This window comes from Hyla sarda, chromosome 1 (genome assembly GCF_029499605.1).
Source record: "Hyla sarda isolate aHylSar1 chromosome 1, aHylSar1.hap1, whole genome shotgun sequence".
In the NCBI taxonomy this organism is placed as follows: domain Eukaryota; kingdom Metazoa; phylum Chordata; class Amphibia; order Anura; family Hylidae; genus Hyla; species Hyla sarda.
Window position 1 is genome coordinate 402,774,972 of NC_079189.1, and position 20,667 is coordinate 402,795,638.

The 20,667-nt window shown below is 41.6% G+C and overlaps 1 protein-coding gene across 3 annotated transcripts in view; it reads left to right on the top strand.

Annotated features, from left to right (window-relative positions):
* Positions 1-14,758, top strand: part of RIPK3 (receptor interacting serine/threonine kinase 3) — a 37,672-nt gene extending 22,914 nt beyond the window's left edge. For all 3 annotated transcript variants that reach the window (XM_056528175.1, XM_056528167.1, XM_056528183.1), the window contains 8 exons: positions 456-594; positions 1,017-1,111; positions 1,223-1,259; positions 2,965-3,029; positions 3,632-3,659; positions 6,952-7,001; positions 11,783-11,819; positions 14,222-14,758. In XM_056528175.1, coding sequence (XP_056384150.1) covers positions 456-594; positions 1,017-1,111; positions 1,223-1,259; positions 2,965-3,029; positions 3,632-3,659; positions 6,952-7,001; positions 11,783-11,819; positions 14,222-14,577 — 807 coding nt within the window. In that variant the 3' untranslated portion in view covers positions 14,578-14,758. The remainder of the gene's footprint in view (positions 1-455; positions 595-1,016; positions 1,112-1,222; positions 1,260-2,964; positions 3,030-3,631; positions 3,660-6,951; positions 7,002-11,782; positions 11,820-14,221) is intronic.
* Positions 14,759-20,667: the final 5,909 nt, after the last annotated feature.

Sequence of the window (20,667 nt, forward strand, 5' to 3'; positions counted from 1 at the left end):
TGATGGAGACATCTGATAAACATGGTGCTAGTACACATTTTTTCAGTAACCACTTTGGTTCCTCCTCTGCAACTTTTTTTTTGCAACTTTTTGTTTACCCGTGGCACCACATTGTGTGACTTTTTACAAAGGCTGTCCACAGACAGTTTTGGCAGCCAGGTCAGGGCTGTTGTAGATTTGCGACAAAATGAGGGCAGTGCGACAAATTGTTAACATGAGAAATTTATGATCACTGCAAAACGTTAACCAGAACATGACATAGCTACACAATTTTAGAAAAGGCATCTAAAGTGAAAGTAGCAATGAAAAGTCTCTTAAAAGCAGAGACAAATCATCACCACAAAAACAGGATAAAATCAATGAGAAATTTCCCCTTTTATCTGTATATTTATTAATGATGTTTTTCTGGCCTTGATGTGCACTAACAAATGATCTTGCCTTTTCATGTTCCTAAGGATTCTTCTATGCCTTCTGGTAAGACACCAAATGCTTCATATACTGGAGACACGTCATCTGTCAATACTAAAGATATGTCGGAAATGGTTCACAAATTAGCCACTATGAATTTTTCTGAAAGACCACATGTGTTACTGGGTAAATAGCCATAAATATTTTAGAGGTTTCCTACTATTAACATTTATCACCACGTATCCATATGATAAGTGATAAAGTTAGGTTCCTGGGGATCAGGCTCCTTTGGCTCTCAAGATTGCTACAAGGATGAATCTTCGTCCTGTGGTTCTTCTCATGTGTTTGCCCGCATTTAGGAGTAGTTGCATGGAGAGATGACCTATTATGTAACTCCATAAAACTCCTCAATGCAGCCACACAGGGCAGAGAACTGACAGACAAGGGTTCCCTGTTCAGATAATCATTGGAATCCCAGCACACACCAACCTAACAAATATCACTTATTCTGTGAATTGGTCATAAATGTTAATAGGGGATACCACTTTCATATTGCTCAAGACATAATTCTTCATATAAGTGATTCCTTATATTTTCCCATTTGCCAGAGTCTGTGCCTGTAAGGACCACTCCGAATGGGCAAAGTCAGCATGCAAGGGTTAATCCAGAAACCTTAAAGCAAGGTCCCACACAAGGAGCTGTGGTATGATGACAACATTATTCCCAATGTACACATATACTGTACGCAAAGATATTTGTGTATGTACAGTATGCATCAGGTTTAATTCTCGTATGTGTTCATTTTGTCATCCAGGGATCTAACTACATACCTCAACCTACATATTACTCAGGTAAATATATGCCTATTGCGACATACTGTTACATTGCAGAGTGAGAAGGGGTTAATAAGGAAATGAAAATATATCATGGTATTGTATTTTATTCCGGCACTAATCTACTCCTAGCCTCTTCAGGATCATTAAAGAAGCACTCTGTTTTTCTTGTTGTTTTTTGTTTTACCTATATTATGCATACTAGTAGTACAAAACAGCTGCATTTATACGGTTCATATCAGTCATATGGTCACCAGTCTGACTCTCCAAACCTTTCAGTGCTTAATGTGCCAGAGCAAGATGTCCGCTGACTTCCTGTGAACTACAGGATGACATCATTACCTACTAGATCCCTCCTACTAGCTATCAGATCCCTCCACACCTAGCTCTGTCTGATATCTCTATGGGAGATGTTCCCACCGTTGTTTACACATTGGATTTTTTGTGGCATTTTTTATGTTATTACCAAAATTGCAGCAAAAAAAAAAATTGCTACATTTTTGTAATTGTACAAATGTGTCATTTTTAATGTGATTTTGGAAAATCACAGCAAAACAGCCTAAATGCAGAATTAAAAAAATAATTGTAAGAAGTCAACATGAGAACACAGCATAAAGACTTCAATTCTTCATAAAACACCTCAAATGTGATTTTAGGTCAAATCACTTTTGCTTCTTGGCAATATTTCTCTAAAAACGCATTTTGAATAAGAAAAAGCATCCAAACTGCACATAATGTGAACTGGCACCAACTCACTTATAAGTCTAATGTGTTCAACTCTCAGCATAATGAGATGACCAGGTGAAATGATCAAATGCCACAAGCAATCATTTGGATGAGTTAGAGGATTCCCAGAAAATGTAGCCAGCATAAGCAAGGGATTTTAGTGATCAATTCGCATCCAACATTGGGCGCAATTTATGCATGCTAAAAGAGGTAAGCACAAGGCATACAAAATAACCCTCTTTAATAATTGACTATGCTCGTCCCTGTGTGTCTGACACGGGGGGGGGGGGGGCACACTATAGGGTTGTATAACTGTAGATCCACAGCCTAAAATACACTGTTAATCCTTTATGTGTGACCCTACCCTTAGGGTATGTTCACACGTGCATATTTGGGCTGCAGATCTGCTGCTGCAAATTTTGCTGCCCATTGACTTCAATGGGCAGCAGAATCTGCTACAGCAAATCTGCAGCAGAAAATACACATGTGTGAACGTACCCCAAGGGGATATAGTTAGTTTAAACATGAGATTAACATATGATAAAGATACATGTCCTAGAGGACCTTATTGTATATGTCACGCCGAGCGCTCCGGGTCCTGCTGCCTCCCCGGAGCGCTCACAGCGTGCCTCTACTGTCAGGGTCCGGATTAGCGGCTGGTGAAGACACTAGAGGTGGATCCTCTGTGCCAGAGAGGCGATGACACGGCCCGTACTGGGGAATCGGTTCTAAGCAGTTACTGGTGTTCACCAGAGCCCGCCGCAAAGCAGGATGGACTTGCTGCGGCAGTAACTACCAGGTCGTGTTCCCCAGTAGCGACTCGACCTCTCTGGCAGCTGAGACTGACGCGGTACACAAGGACTAGACAGAGGCGAGGTCAGACGTAGCAGAAGGTCAGGGCAGGCAGCGGGACCCGGAGTGCTCGGCGTGACAGTATATTTATACAATATATTTAATGCATCCAAATAATTCCTTATATTTCTATTTTGTCCTTTAGGGCATGCAATGAATTTTCCATATGTGCCAAGTCAGCATTCAGGGATTCATCTAAGAACACCGATGGTATGAGTCACGACAAATCTTTTCTGTTTCTGTGTTTATGTATTAAAAGGGTACTCCAGCGCTAAGACATCTTATCCCCTATCCAAAGGATAGGGGATAAGATGCCTCATCGCAGGGGTCCCGCCGCTGGGGACCCCCATGATCCTCCACGCCGCACCCCGTTAGAATCATCCCCTGGAGCGTGCTCGCTCCGGGTCTGATGACTGGCGATCACGGGGACGGAGCATAGTGATGTCATGCATCCGCCCCCGTGTGACATCACGCTCCACCCCCTCAATGTAAGCCTATGGAGGGGGCGTGACAGCTATCACACCCCCTCCCATAGGCTTGCATTGAGGGGGCAGGGCGTGACATCACACGGGGGGGGAGCAATGACGTCACTATGCTTTGTCCCCGTGATCGCCAGTAATCAGACCCGGAGCAAGCACGCTCCGGGCGCTGATTCTAATGAGGTGCGGCGTGGAAAATCACGGGGGTCTCCAGCGGCGGGATCCCGTGATCAGGCATCTTATCCCCTATCCTTTATATAGGGGATAAGATGTCTTAGCGCCAGAGTACCCCTTAAACATTCACTAAATCTTATGTATTCATTTTTCCTCCAGGGATCGCACAACAGACCTCAATATCCAGGTAAATATAAAGATCACCTAACAAATTACTATGAGAATGAGATGAATGAAAATATATAATGGTATTGTGGTGTTACATTTCTTTACTTATTTGCTTAAATCCTCAGAGCTCATTCACACAGTCAATTTTATTTTTATTTTTTCTGAAGTTAGGACTAAATCTCAACCAGAAAGCCAGGCACCTTTTCCCTATCCCCTTTGGGAAAAAATTATGAATGGAAATCATAGCATAAATACAGCAGCGAGAATGAGCCCTAATACATGTATGGTATAATATGTTTTCTAATATACAAGTACACTGCCCGGTGCATCAGCTGTCTATAACTCATAATCACAGTGGGTCTCAGGAATAAGACCTGGTGCCATCTAAACTTTTCACAACTAAATATCCCATAGGGTACCCAGGGTCTGATTATAATCCAAAAAGTTGAATTGCCTTTAGGGCTTGCCCCCTCAGGAACTAGTTCCCTCTACTAGGGATCCCCTTTAAAACTTTACATTTATTTTACCCTTTAAAATATAAATGTGTACCAAAATGATACAAAAAATGTGTATCTAAAAACACAACCTAGGATTGGATTTCATATCCATATAGATATTATATTATTATATATAGCAGCAAATATGACATAAACCACTTTATTGCTTGATCCTTACTTTCCTTTATAAATGTTTCCCTAAGGGTTTACCAATTTCTCTATTTCTTTCCCCTCTTTGTCTCCAATCCTAAAGTGTGCTGCTTAAAAACTGAGCTCCATAGCATCCCCCCTGTTTTTAGGTACACATTTTTGTATTATTTTAGTTCACAATTATATTTTAAAGGATGATAAATTTGAACTTTTAAAGAGGATGCCTAGTAGAGGGAACTAGACCCTGAGGGGAGCAAGCCCTAAAGGGTATTGGACTTTTTGGATTACCATCTAATTGAAAATGAGACTGCCGTGCTATATATATATATATATATATATATATATATATATATATATATATATATATATATATATATTATTATTATTATTATTATTTTTTTTTTTTTTTTATTATTATTTTTTTTTTTCACACTCTCCTATTTGATCCATATTCCCATCTATAGTCAGGGCTTAATCTCTCCTGAAGAAATTTTACATAGCGTTTCAAGAAAAGGGATATAAACACCTTTGCACTGATTCTTTGTATTGCTTATTTTCTAAATAGTCTTCATTAGAAATGCCTTACCATTTAGCTGTTACTCAGACAAAGTTCAGTTAGGTCTTTTACACAAACTTTTTACTCTCTCAGTGTTAAATGGGCACTGTCAGATACAAAAACTTTTTATATGTTGTCATCTTGGCAAAAAAATTAACCTTTCTATTATACTTCCTAAGAAAATTTTATTTCCTTTTTATGGAAATCATGGCTTATAAAATCATGACTGTGTCAAAGCTGTAGCACAGGCAAGGACACATTTCAATAAGTGAGGGTGGGCTTGCACTCCTCTGTGTCTGATAGAACAGGAGAGAGCACAGAGGAGTGCTATCAGACAGGAGAGAGCACAGAGGAGTGCCATCAGACAGGAGAGAGCACAGAGGAGTACTGTCAGACAGTAGAGAGTAGAGAGGAGTACTATCAGACAGGAGAGAGCACAGAGGAGTCCTATCAGACAGTAGAGAGCACAGAGGAGTACTATCAGACAGGAGAGAGCATAGAGGAGTACTATCAGACAGGAGACAGCACAGAGGAGTCCTATCAGACAGGAGAGAGCACAGAGGAGTAATATCAGACAGGAGAGAGCACAGAGCAGTACTGTCAGACAGGAGAAAGCACAGAAGAGTACTATCAGACAGGAGAGAGCACAGAGGAGTCATATCAGACAGTAGAGAGCACAGAGGAGTACTATCAGACAGGAGAGAGCACAGAGGAGTGCTATGAGACAGGAGAGAGCACAGAGGAGTCGTATCAGACAGTAGAGAGCACTGAGGAGTCGTATCAGACAGGAGAGAGCACAGAGGACTGCTATCAGACAGGAGAGAGCACAGAGGACTGCTATCAGACAGGAGAGAGCACAGAGGAGTACTATCAGACAGGAGAAAGCACAGAGAAGTACTATTAGACAGTAGAGAGCACAGAGGAGTGCTATCAGACAGGAGAGAGCACAGAGGAGTGCTATTTGACAGGAGAGAGCACAGAGGAGTGCTAGCCCACTCTCACTTACTGGACTTTGTCCATACCTGCGCTTCAGCTTGGATAAAGCCCTGATTTTATAAGCCATGATTTCTATAAAACAGGAAATAACATTTTCCTTATGGAGCATATTAGAAAGGTTAATATTTTGCCAAGATGTACAACATATAAAAAGTGTTTGAATCTGACAGTGCCCATTAAAGGATAAAAGTGGGGATGAGAGTGATTGCATGGCAGCTCAGATATTAAAAGGGTACTCCACCCCTAGACATCTTATCCCCTCCAAATGATAGGGGATAAGATGTCTAATCACTGGGGTCCCACTGCAGGGACCACCACTATCTTTGTTCAGCACCCAGCATTTATTTAGAACACTGGTGCAGTCAGCGGGGATCGTGATGTCACGGCCACGCCCCTTGTGATGTTACATCATGCCCCTCAATGTCACACCCCTCCCACAGACTTGCATTAAGGAGGCGTGGTGTGACATCACGCCCCCCACCGCCTGCTCCGAGTGTTCGGAACAAAATGCTGGGGCAGCAGAGTACCCCTTTAAACATGTGGAGAAAAACCCTGAAAGACAGCATACACAGGATGGAAACAGCAAAAGTGTAGAGAGAAAAGAGAGCTCACACAACAAGCTGCAGTGGAAAGTTTTTAGTTTTTTTTTTTGCACCATAATAAGTACAGAAAAGTACTTTTCAAAAGTGTCCATCACCATTAAAGAAACATTGCCTTAAACTCTTATCATTTTAGGGAAAAAAGTGAAGTGTAGAACATAGGATAGCATTGGTATGGATTTAGCTTCAACAATACAATGTGGCTTTTGTAGTTAATGTGGAGTATCCACAAAATGGTTATAACACAGTGTAAACACTGATCAAAGTTAGCCTACGTCGTACATTAAGCATTATGCATTCATATATTTAATATATTTAATATTTAATAAAATAATAAGATCAGTCAGCAGCACACAATAAAATCTAAAGTGTAATGTCAATTAAAACAGAAACGGAGTGAGGACATAGAATCCAATATTTTACAGCCAAATATAAATTAAACGTGTAGAGTCACTCTTACCGTATTATATGATATGGATAGAAAGATCATACCTAATATGTGCTTTATTGTAGGTCCTCATCCATCCATGTTTCAGAACTTTTCAGGATATCCCTTTGCACCAGTAAGTTACAAAGAATTAAATGAGTACGACACATGAATTGCAGAGATGATTAAAAAAAAAGCTATTATGAGAATAGAGGGCGATTTATCAAAACCTGTGTAGAGGAAGAGTGGTGCAGTTTCTCATAGCAATGAATCAGATCGCTTCTTAAATTTTTAACAAGGCCTCTGAAATAAACAAGCAATCTGATGGTTGCTATGGCCAACTGCACCACTCTACCTCTACACAGGTTTTAATAAATCTCTAGTAATTGCATTGTGAATGCAAAGTATGGCAGAATATCTATTTATCAGACACAGGCAATGTATTTACGGATGGTGAAAATGTCCTTAGAGGAGATTCTTGTTTTATGTAAGTAACGCTTAACCCCTTCAGGACGGAGCCCATTTTGGCCTTAAGGACCGGAGCGTTTTTTGCACATCTGACCACTGTCACTTTAAACATTAATAACTCTGGGATGCTTTTAGTTATCATTCTGATTCCGAGATAGTTTTTTCGTGACATATTCTACTTTAACATAGTGGTAAATTTTTGTCGATATTTGCATCCTTTCTTGGTGAAAAATCCGTAAATTTGATGAAAAATTTGAAAATTTAGCATTTTTCTAACTTTGAAGCTCTCTGCTTGTAAGGAAAATGGATATTATGAATACATTTTTTTTTGGTTCACATATACAATATGTCTACTTTATGTTTGCATCATAAAATTGACGTGTTTTTACTTTTGGAAGACACCAGAGGGCTTCAACGGTCAGCAGCAATTTTCCGATTTTTCACAAAATTTTCAAACTCAGTATTTTTCAGGGACCAGTTCAGGTTTGAAGTGGATTTGAAGGGTCTTCATATTAGAAATACCCCATAAATGACCCCATTATAAAAACTACACCCCCCATAGTATTCAAAATGACATTCAGTCAGCGTTTTAACCCTTTAGGTGTTTCACACGAATAGCAGCAAAGTGAAGGAGAAAATTCACAATCTTCATTTTTTACACTCACATGTTCTTGTAGACCCAATTTTTGAATTTTTACAAGGGGTAAAAGGACAAAATTTTTACTTGTATTTGTAGCCCAATTTCTCTCGAGTAAGCACATACCTCATATATCTATGTAAAGTGTTCGGCGGGCGCAGTAGAGGGCTCAGAAGGGAAGGAGCGACAAGGGGATTTTGGAGAGTACGTTTTTCTGAAATGGTTTTTGGGGGGCATGTTACCTTTAGGAAGCCCTTATGGTGCCAGAACAGCAAAAAAAAACCACATGGCATACCATTTTGGAAACTAGACCCCTCGGGGAATGTAACATGGGATAAAGTGAACCTTAATACCCCACAGGTGTTTCACGACTTTTGCAAATGTAAAAAAAAAAAAAAAATTTTACCTAAAATGCTTGTTTTCCCCCAAAAATTTTTTTTTTAAAAAGGGTAATAGCAGAAAATACCCCTAAAAATTTGAAGCCCAATTTCTCCCGATTCAGAAAACACCCCATATGGGGGTGAAAAGTGCTCTGCTGGCGCACTACAGGTCTCAGAAGAGAAGGAGTCACATTTGGCTTTTTGAACGCAAATTTTTCTCTGGGGGTATGCCGCATTTAGGAAGCCCCTATGGTGCCAGGACAGCAAAAAAAAAAAACACATGGCATACCATTTTGGAAACTAGACCCCTCGGGGAACGTAACAAGGGGTTAAGTGAACCTTTATACCCCACAGGTGTTTCACGACTTTTGCATATGTAAAAAAAAAAATTTTTTTTTTACCTAAAATGCTTGTTTTCCCAAAAAATTTACATTTTTAAAAAGGGTAAAAGCAGAAAATACCCCCCAAAATTTGTAACCCAATTTCTCCTGAGTACGGCGATACCCCATATGTGACCCTAAACTGTTGCCTTGAAATACGACAGGGCTCCAAAGTGAGAGCGCCATGCGCATTTGAGGCCTAAATTAGGGATTGCATAGGGGTGGACATAGGGGTATTCTACGCCAGTGATTCCCAAACAGGGTGCCTCCAGCTGTTGCAAAACTCCCAGCATGCCTGGACAGTCAACGGCTGTCCGACAATACTGGGAGTTGTTTTGCAACAGCTGGAGGCTCCGTTCTGGAAACAGTGGCGTACCAGACGTTTTTCATTTTTATTGGGGAGGGGAGGGGGGCTGTGTAGGGGTATGTGTATACGTAGTGTTTTTTACTTTTTATTTTATTTTTTGTGTTAGTGTAGTGTAGTGTTTTTAGGGTACAGTCGCACGGGCGGGGGTTCACAGTAGTTTCTCGCTGGCAATTTGAGCTGCAGCAGAAAGTTTGCGGCAGCTCAAATTTGCAGCCAGATACTTACTGTAATCCTCCGCCCATGTGAGTGTACCCTGTACGTTCACATTGGGGGGGGGGACATCCAGCTGTTGCATAACTACAACTCCCAGCATGCCCGTTGGCTGTCGGTGACTGCTGAGAGTTGCAGTTTTGCAACAACTGTAGGCACACTGGTTATGTATCACTGAGTTTGTGACCTAACTCAGTGTTTCACAACCAGTGTGCCTCCAGCTGTTGCAAAACTACAACTCCCAGCATGTACGGTGCATGGTGTACGGTGACTGCTGAGAGTTGTAGTTTGCAACAGCTGGAGGCACACCGGTCGTGAAACACTGAGTTAGGTAAAAAAAAACTCTGAGTTTCACAACCAGTGTGCCTTCAGCTGTTGCAAAACTACAACTCTCAGCAGTCACCGACAGCCAACGGGCATGCTGGGAGTTGTAGTTATGCAACCAGCAGATGCACCACTACAACTCCCAGCATGCACTTTAGCTGTTTGTGCAAGCTGGGAGTTGTAGTTAGACAACAGCTGAAGGTACACTTTTCCATAGAAAGAATGTGCCTCCAGCTGTTGCAAAACCATAAGTCCCAGCATGCCCATAAGGGAATGCTGGGAGTTGTGGTGGTCTGCCTCCTGCTGTTGCATAACTACAGCTCCCAGCATGCCCTTTTTGCATGCTGGGAGCTGTTGCTAAGCAACAGCAGGAGACTGTCACTCACCTCCAACGATCCTCGCCGCACAGGTCAGTCCCTCGTCGTCTCCGCCGCCGCAGCTGCTCCTGGGGCCCCGATCCCAACATTGACGCCGGGGATCGGGGTCCCCAGCACCCGGGGTGCACGTCCCGCACCCGCTCACGTCCTCCGGAAGAGGGGCGGAGCGGGTGCGGGAGTGACACCCGCAGCAGGCGCCCTGATTGGTCGACGAATCAGGGCGATCGTGAGGTGGCACCAGTGCCACCTCACCCCTGCAGGCTCTGGCTGTTCGGGGCCGTCAGAGACGGCCCCGAATAGCCAGTAATTCCGGGTCATCGGGTCACTGGAGACCCGATTGACCCGGAATCGCCGCAGATCGCTGGACTGAATTGTCCAGCGATCTGCGGCGATCGCCGACATGGGGGGGCATAATGACCCCCCTGGGCGATATGCCGGGATGCCTGCTGAACGATTTCAGCAGGCATCCGGCTCCGGTCCCCAACCGGCTAGTGGTGGGGGCCGGAATTCCCACGGGCGTATGGATACGCCCTCGGTCCTTAAGGACTCGGGATTCAGGGCGTATCCATACGCCCTATGTCCTGAAGAGGTTAAAGGAGAACTATCATGCAGAAAAATGTATCCTGTATCCAAAAAATAGGGGATAAGTTTTAGATTGTGAGGGATTGAACCGATGGGACCTTCCGCATTATCCACGATATCCTGCACGGGACGCCGGCTCTCCCTAGGACTGGGGCGTGTCGACCATTGCATTAAGTGGCGGCCGACACGCCCCCTCCATGTATCTCTATGGCAGAGCTGGAGATACAACGTTCGCTATCTCCGGCTTTCCCATAGAGATACATGGAGGGGACATGTCGGGCGCTGCTTATGTGGCGTTTACACGCCCCATTCCTAGGGGGAGCCGGGGTTCCTTGCAGGAGATCACGGGGGGTCCCAGCAATTGGACCCCCCATAAATTAAGTTTTTCTACATGGTACTTCTCCTTTAGCCATCTCATAATAAAATCAGTATTGACTATAAAATAGTTTTTAATCAGCTTTGTCAATCAGATAATAACAGTATTTGTTTACATCTAGAGGCTAATAAAATATGTAAAAAAGCGATCCTAATATAAGGCTCGAATACACAACATACTGATCTGTACTACTGTTTGGGTTGCCACCTAGCCAGTGTTTTACCCTCACAGCCAATATTTTGGACACCCTACCAGTATTTTTATATTAAAAAAATATTGGCAATGCAATGGCCTGTGTTTTTCCAATGGCCGTTGCTAGGGCCAGTCCGGGGTGTATTTAACTATAAGCACGTCTTACAGACGCGTCTATAATTAATTGCGGCACTCGGTTAATTGACACAAAGTTGTGTGTAAGTGCTACTGGCAAAATTGTGGAGGTTAACAGTTTAACTTAATGCATTGTCCACCACATGTGGGTGGGGTTTTGGAGATATGAGACCATTTGCCCCCATGTGGCCTCACCCTAGGAACTGTCAAAATTTTGGCTTTTTACTTTTCTTTGTTGATTCTATTCACATAAACTACTGTAACAGAGTGGAAACCACTTTATACAGTAAATCAGCAGCTGTGCAGGGGAATAACTGAAAGGGTCTTAGCACTAAACTAGCAGTGCAGCCTCTTAATTGTTAAGATTATCGTAGTGGCCATAGAGGTCGGACTGAGTTGTTAAAGTGATATCTGCCGCTTTAAGCGTAATAATCAGATGTGTACATATGAACATTATTAGGCATTAACTGTCTTTGTTCCTCTTCTCAGACACACTTTTACGTTCCTCAGCCTTTACAACCTAATCGTAAGTACATTTAATTAACTACACCCAGACTTGAAAAAATTCCAGTGGCAAAACAATTAGGCTCTTTTTTATATGGTAAAAATATATCCCACAGCAGTTCACAATTAGTAAAGTATCTAACAAATAAAATAACAAGAAATTAAATAACCAGACAAATTCATAGCTACCACTGCAGGAAGGCTATTCCATGCATCCATTACTCTCTCAGGAAAGTAATACTTCCTGATATTACTGCATAAACCTTTGCCCTTCTAATATAAAACTATGTCCTCTTGTGGAAGTTTTTCTTCTTTTAAAAGGGAAACTGACGAGCAGTTCACCCACACTAAATCCAATACACAAGGTTATAGTGTGGGTGAACAAGAGTAAAATGAGGTATCACTTACTCAAATTGGTCCCCGCATTGTGAAGATACGGCCCCCATTGCTAGAATTGTAGTTTTGTTTAGTGCGCAATGGAGGCGAAAGCTAGCTAGACGAGCTTCCCTGTCTCTGCCCTGTATGCTGCACTATGAATTTTATGCATATTATTTTTTCTTCACTTTCCCACCTATCATATCCCCTCCGTCTCTTCTTTCTTCCAAGCTTTCTGTGTTAAGGTCCTTTAACCTTTCCTGATAAGTTTTATCCTGCAATCCATGTACTAGTTTAGTGGCTCTTCTCTGAACTCTCTCCAAAGTATCTATATCCTAAAATACAAAAGAGGTTCCGCAGCACTCCAGTAGTGAAAAAAAGTGTATATTATTCACTCATCTCTTTGATACAATGTTTATCCGACCTCACACTGGCTTTCTCAATTATACTTGAGAAAGCCGACGTGAGGTCGGAGAAACTTTTTATCAGAGAAATGGGTGAATAAAATACACATTTTTTTCACTACTGGACTGCTGCAGAACCTCTTTTGTATTTGGCTAACTGTGACAGACCGTGACCTGGACTGTTTATTCCTACTTGTACCCACTACATCTAAAGACATTTCAGGTTGTGCTGCTTCCTTGCTTGGATATATCCTAAAATATCTATATCCTTCTGGAGATACGGTCTCCAGTACTGCACACAATACTAATTGAGGTCCCTCCAGTGCTCTGCTAATCAAAAATAAATGTCAGTTAAAACTGGTTTAAACTAGAGAAAACTAGTTTCAACTAAAAGAGTTAGCTTAAACCAGTTTTAACTGACATTTGTTTTTGATTAGCAGTAAATTCTAATTTGAATGAAAGCATTCAGTAAAACTGGTTTTGACTAATTAAAAGCAGTAAATTCTAGTTTTAACGTTCAGTAAGAAATCAGTTTTAAATGGGCACTGTCAGATTGGTAAACTTTTTATATGTTTTACATCTTGGCAAAATATTACCCTTTCTAATATAGTTTATCAGAACATTTTATAACATTTTTATAGAAATCATGGCTTATAACATCATGGCTTTGTCAAAGCTGAAGCACAGGCATGGACAAAGTCCAGTAAGTGAGGGTGGGCTAGCGCTTCTCTGTCTGATAGGACAGGAGAGAGCACAGAGGAGTGCTTCGCCCACCCTCACTTACTGGACTTTGTTTATGCCTGTGCTTCAGCTTGATGTTATAAGCCATGACTTCTATAAAAAAGGAAATATAATTATCTTATGAAGTATACAGGAAAGGTTAAAGGAGATGTCCGGCGCAGACTTTTTCTATTCCGTCGTGCCCGGGCTGCAAAAAAAGACAAAACAAACTTTCACTTACCTCCATATGTTGCCCCGGAGCTCCGCAACAGCTGATTGGTCGGCCGGGCTGTTTACTTCCTACATCCTTTAGCCCGGTACGTCACGTGGCGCTTCAGCCTATCACCGGCCGAGGTGGGACATCGCTGCGGCTGGTGATAGGATGAAGCGCTGTTTGAAGTACCGGCTAAAGGAAGTAGGAAGCAGAAAGCCCGGCCAACCGATCAGCTGTTGGGGAGCTCCGGGGCAACATATGGAGGTAAGTGAAAGTTTGTTTTGTCTTTTTTTGCAGCCTGGGCCGGACGGAATAGAAAAAGTCTGCGTCGGACATCTCCTTTAATGTTTTGCCAAAATGTACAACATATAACAATTTTTTGTATCTGGTAGTGCCCATTTAACTAAAAATTAGTTTTCACTGTAATATATGCATATATATATTTTTTAATAAAGGTTGATTGAAAGATGATATATGGATATTTACGACCTTTGCCATTTCTAGCTAGTTTAGGAGCCCCTTCTCTTTTATGTACTCCAGAGTTCCTTCTCTAATCCACCCATTAGTATCATCAGGGTGCCAGCCTGCTCAGAGGCAGGAATCCCACTGTTTAGCACCATATCTTAGAAAGCCCTTAGTAATTTTATTTGTTTTGTAACAAGTATTTTCCATTCAGAGTACAAGAAATAATATAAACTCGTCTCATTTCAGCTGCTACAATACATATTTCCAATAGTAAAAATTTTCAAATTGGAGATAACAGCATCATGAATGTCACGGACAATGGAGCATACCATAACATGAGCACCATAAGAAGTCGCTATCCTACTTCAATAAGCCCACAACAAAAACAGACTACTCGAGGCTATTCCAACATGCCAGCAAAAGGAGTTTCTTCTGCTCAGCCTTGCAAACAAGAGACTTCAAATAAGAGTCAACAACAATCCCACACCCATCCAGTACAAACCAGAACTGAAGACAATTCCAGTAATGCAAACAACACACAAGTATCTCATGGCAACCAGTCTACCACAGAAGACCCCACAATGAAAGATCCAGGGCAATGACTTTTTTCACTACTTTGGGAGAGAGGAGGTTGTTTTTTAACTTAATGTTTAGTTTTAAAAAATGTTATGTGATTTTAAAAATGTAAATACTGTGCTTAAATGAAAATGGTCCATGTGAACTTAAAGGAATCTCATGTATTTAATTGATTTAAGAATGTAGACAAAATGTGCTGTTGTTTGCAGTTGTTTATTTTTTGTTTTTAAAAAATGTTTTATTTCATATTGGGGGGGTGCACATTTATTTTGTGTGTTATCTGTATAAACAGTGCAGCAGGGCATGTGCTCAATAGTAGTTGTAGCGGATGGTAAGTAGGGGTATGCTCAATAGTTGTGGAAAAAAAGGCAGGTGAAAGCAGACGATTTTCGCAAAAAAATATGAGAAGGGGCGTGGTTGTGTGTGAAGTGGGCAAGGTCACACTTTACTACAAATTGACCACACGTTTATCCACTAATTATCTCCACTAAACGTTTGTCCACGAAAATTTTTTGAGACTGCCTCCCATACAACTGGATTTATGAAGTGGTGTGCGCCTCTTGATAAATTCAGTACACTCCTGCTGTGGCGAAGATTCACTTTAGACTGGTGTGTGAAAGGCTGGTAAATGCCCCCAAAGTATTTCTTTTGCCCTCTACGTTGTATTTCAAATTTAGTTTTAGACTTTTTAGATTTTTTTCCAATTTTTAAAAAATGTCCCAAAATATGATTTAAAAAAAAAATACATTTACTGCACTTAATTTTACATTTCCAATAATTGGGAACATAAAATTAAACTGAATGTGAATTAATACGTTTTACCATTGAATTCAGTGGACATTCTTTTTTTATGTTTTTATGCCATGGGGTCCAGGGGGACAGAGACATCAAAGACACTGGGGGTTATTTACTAAGAGTCAAGTCAAGTTTTCTTTGTGAATTTTGATTCCCAACAGGTATTTTCCCAAGTTATTTACTACTGTTTTCCTACATTTTGCACTTTTCCCTACGTTTTGCTTTTTTTTTTTTTACAACTGTTCTGATCTGTCGGGTTTTTTCCCAGCTCAAATCCACCACATTTTATGTGGAAACCTTAGTAAATATGTTGGGATTTTTCCAAATGTTCGGGGGCACGCCCCTTTGGTCGGGACCATGCCCCCATTCTCCCATGGCCACACCCTCTTTTCAGGTTTTTCTTGTAAAATGGAAGGTTTTGTTTTTTTAGTCGCAAATTCCGTGCGACACAATTTGATTTGGGATCACGTTAGTAAATAACCCCCACTGACACCAAACGGCCAACCTCAGACCAATAACCCAAAATCAGTAGACATGACCAGAAAATATGAAAGGTCGATGTCACCCCCCTCCCACAGTGCCAGCAGTGTGAAGAGATGGCCAGGTTCAACCTGTGTAATTGCTCCAGAGTATGATATCAGCTCACTAATCAGTTTAAATTGAGTCTTGAGGCTGTGGAGACCACCATCGAACCCAATATAGAAACCATATGATGGCTGAACTGCAGATAATGTAGCCATTTGGAGGAGCGATGTCTGTATTCTGACATAAACTGTTCAAAAGAAGGTAAAGTAGAGGATAATACTGTACATCTACTACATCAATGTAACAGAAGAGTCCTCTAAGGCCCCAGACTCGGACCATACCCGAGCTCATACTAGCTGGTATTTCAGGATGGTACAAGAAAGAGGAAGGAGAACAGAACCCATATTTATTGGCACAAGATCCCCCCCAAAAAAATATTAAGAAAAGGCCATGGGACCAAGGAGAGGAAATAAACAGACAGAGGGCTAGGACTAGAGAAGAAGGACTTAGGCTGGGATCAACAGCAATTTTTTCCATTTCTCTCCACCTATTGTATGCATGATAGGAGGACCAAGAGGACAGATGACGAAGGTGGGCGGCCAAATAATGTTTAACCTAGTCCGGTACTGCCTCCCATGGACTTACTAGCCACCATTATGGACATAGGCAACCAATGCCTCTTAGTGTCCAAGATTAAATGAAAAATCTGCAATTGCAAGGAGCTGAGGGTGGAAAGAGGGAGCCTGACAGGTTAAGTCTCAAAGAAATAACTGTCACAATAAAATGGGACCTTCAGCGGTCCATGATGGCCTAAACCTCATGTAATAAGGGAGGAAAGTTTGTGGAAAAGGGGAGGCATAATAAGGGGTAAGGCAAATCCCCAATAATTTATTAAAGGAAGGGGACCACTTAAAGGAGAAATCAAAATCTGTCCGGAGAAGGGAGGAAGATTTAACGGCATGTCCTCAGTCTTGGAAATATTTACATTATAGCCAGAAAATATGCTATGAGATTGCAAAACTCTATACAGATTGGGTCGAGAGAGCAAAACAGGGGTCAGAGTAAGGAGGACGTCATCCAAAAATTGATTTTAAATCCCCTATCCTGAACCAGAACACCAAAGATGTCCTGTCCTCCTATATCAAGGAAATGAAATGCTCAATACAAATAACAAACATCAAGAAAGACAACGGACATCCCTTTATACAAGGGAAAGCTAGGAGAGTTGACATGAGGGAGTTTGATAGAGGCTGTAGGGTTAGAATAGTAGCAGTCAGGAACCACCTTAGATGGCAAACTTCTGAAGGGTAGCAATCATAAAAGGCCAACTCAATCTAGTCTATCGAAAGCGTTTTTGGAGTCCAAACTAAACACAAGCGCCTGTTTAGACTGACAAGTAACCACATTTATGAGGTCTATGACCCTTCTCGTTTTATCCCCTTCTTGACAACAAGGAGATAATTGTGTGAGATAATAGCAGAGCCAATTCAATAAAATTTTAGGCCACTTGGAGCAGAAGCAACAGGCTCATACGTTGGCGCTTCGCCACACCCCACTGTCACTTAATTTACCTTTTATTCCAACAGAATGCACTTTACACTTGTCATTTCTACATCTCCATACCATTATAAAGAGCTTCAAACAGAGCAAAATATTAAAACAGATTGGAATTTTTCATCTAATAAACTGTCTCCTGCTAAAATGAAAAGAACCTTTGATTTTGATGCTTTTTCTCTGATGTTTCAATATGCTGCCAGAACCAGCACACTTCTTGATTGAAGAGAGTGATGAGCAGTGAGGAGAGCTATGTGCTTGGTGGATTAGATTGATGAGCGTTGCTTTTTATAGATTCACCATTGCTGAAAAAATGCAGTTATTTGCAGTTATTATGAGATCCTAATAATAATGATTTATATACTGCAAATACTGTACATGTTGTGTTTGTGTTGTCTTATACATGTCTGATGACAATTATACTGTCAGAGAACACCAGACTACAATATAATATCGCAAATTAAAAACTTTATTAGTAGATACAAAATCATATAAAATCACATAAAAACAGTGACATTCATCAAAAAAAATGGTGCATTTCTGTAGGTAAATATTACAAAAAATAGGGTACACCACCACAAGATAGTGTATACCTTAACAACAGTAATACACAACAAATAAATATATCACAAGTGTACACGCAAACATCTGTTATTGGAATGTGACACTGATGGTTTGGATTACACCGCACGTCATAGAGGCATACTATACCATGAAGGAAATGAGTGAGAATAAACAGATTAAATACACTTTAGTTTACTTGATATCATTCTAGAGTATGAACAGTATCGGGGACATTTATCATCGTTGCTTTGGTAAGCAAGTTCTGTAGGCATTTTTTTTCTTGCTTTGGTTTTGCTTATGTGTGACACATTTATTATACTATTACAGGGGGTTGATAAATTTGGCTTACATAAGCAAAAAACAATAAATCACTTTTGAATACAATTTTTTAGCACACACAAGCAAAAACCAATAAATGACTTCAGAGTAGAACTTTGTAACACCACCTCAAGTCACAGCTGTGAAAATATGTGATATATATGTGTGTGTGTGTGTGTGTGTGTGTGTGTGTGTGTGTCTATTACATTTTTTTTACAACTTTTTTCCCCCTGACTGTACTAACCAATTTTTTTTCCTTCTCATTTCACATCCATGTATACTGTGGGCTTCTTCAGATTCGGTGGACTACGAGTACCCGCGTTTATTTATTTTTTGTTTAATATTAATAAAATTGTGGGGGAATATTTTTTTTCTAATAAAAGCTTTTTAAACGTTTTGTGTTTTTTTAATTTACTTTGCAGGCTTAGTAATGGAAGCTGTCTTATAGATGGAATCGATTACTAAGCCATGTCTTAGCGTTAGCCCCAGAAACAGCGCTAACCCCCAAATATTACCCTAGTACCTACCACCACAGGGGTGACGGGAAGAGCCGATACCAACAGGCCCGGAGCATCAAAAATGGCGCTCCTGTGCCTAGGCGGTAAAAGGCTGGCGTAATTTAGGCTGGCGAGGGCCAGTAACAATGATCCACGCCCACCCGGGTAACTTCAGGCGGTTGCTGCTTGGTTGGTATCTGGCTGATACTGAAAATACAGGGAACCCTCTTCGTCCCCAGCCTAAATAACGTCAGCCTGTTACCCCCTAGGCCCAGTAGAGCCATTTTTGATGCTCCAGGCCTGTTGGTACCGGCTCTTCCTGGCACCCCTGTGGCATTGGGTACCAGGGTAATAATTGGGGGTTAGAGCTAGCTGTTTTTGGGGCTGGCATTAAGCTCTGGCTTAGTAAAGGACTCCATCTATAAGACGACTTCCACTACTAAGTCTGTAAAGGAAATTTAAAAAGCAACAACACTTTTATTCCAAAAAACACTCCCCCACAGTCCTCATTAGCCATTTTATTGATATTAAACAAAAAAAACGCTGGTCATCAACATAGTTCACCAAATCCAAAGAAGCATTCTGCATACAATGATCTGAAATGATAAGAAAATAACACGGAAATTGGTTTGTACGTTTTTGGCCCCCTTCCTTTGGGAAAACATCAATAAACCAGCATTTCCAAACAAGGAGCCTCTAGCTGTTGCTAAACTACAACTCCCATCTATTTTTCAGAACATCGAGCCTCCAGTTTAGCAACAGCTGAAGTCTTGTTGTTTCTAAACTACAACTCCCATGATGGGAGTTGTAGTTTAGCAACAGCTCGAGGCACCCTGTAGCTAAACTACTACTCCCGTGATGGGAGTTGTAGTTTAGCAACAGCTGAAGGCACCCTGTAACTAAACTACTACTCCCGTAATGGGAGTTGTAGTTTAGCAGCAACTGGAGGCACCTTGTAGCTAAACTACTACTCCCGTGATGGGAGTTGTAGTTTAGCAACAGCTGGAGACACCCCGTTCTTAAACTTAAACTCCCATACTGGGAGTTGTATTTTAGCAACAGCTGAAGGATCCCTGTAGCTAAACAACTACTTCCGTAATGGGAGTTGTAGTTTAGTAACAACTGGAGGCACCATGTAGCTAAACTACTACTCCCGTGATGGGAGTTGTAGTTTAGCAACAGCTGGAGGCACCCCGTTCCTAAACTACAACTCCTGTGATGGGAGTGGTAATTTAGCAACAGCTGAAGGCACCCTGTAGCTAAACTACTACTCCCGTAATAGGAATTGTAGTTTAGCAACTGCTGGAGGCATGGGAGTTTTAGGTTAGTAACAGCCGGAGGCACCCCCCGCCCACCAGCTCATCTCCCCCCCAGCTCATCTCTCCCCCCCTCCCCTCCAGCTCATCTCCCTCCTCCTCCTCCAGCTCATCTCCCGCATCTTTCCTCTGCCGCCGGTCCCCCCAGCTCGTCTCCCCCCCTGCTTGGTCATCTCCGCTGGCCAACTTCACCTTGCCACCTGTACATCTCCCAACCCCGACACTTGCTGTTACAGGACTACAACTACCAGCATGTCCTTTCAGTGAGAGCATGCTGGGAGTTGTAGTTGTAGTGGTGAGATGCAGGCCAGCCAGCTCCCCAGAAAATGAAACTACAGTGTAATCTCATATTTCCCGGTCTGAGCTGTGATTGGCTGGTCAGTCTCAGCCAATCACAGCTCAGACCGGGAAATATGAAATGACACTGTTGAAACTACAACTCCCAGCATGTCCTCACTGAAAGGATATGCTGGGAGTTGTAGTCCTGTAACAACAAGCAGCAGGGTAGGAGATGTACAGGAAAGATAAGCGGGGGGGTTGCGGAAGA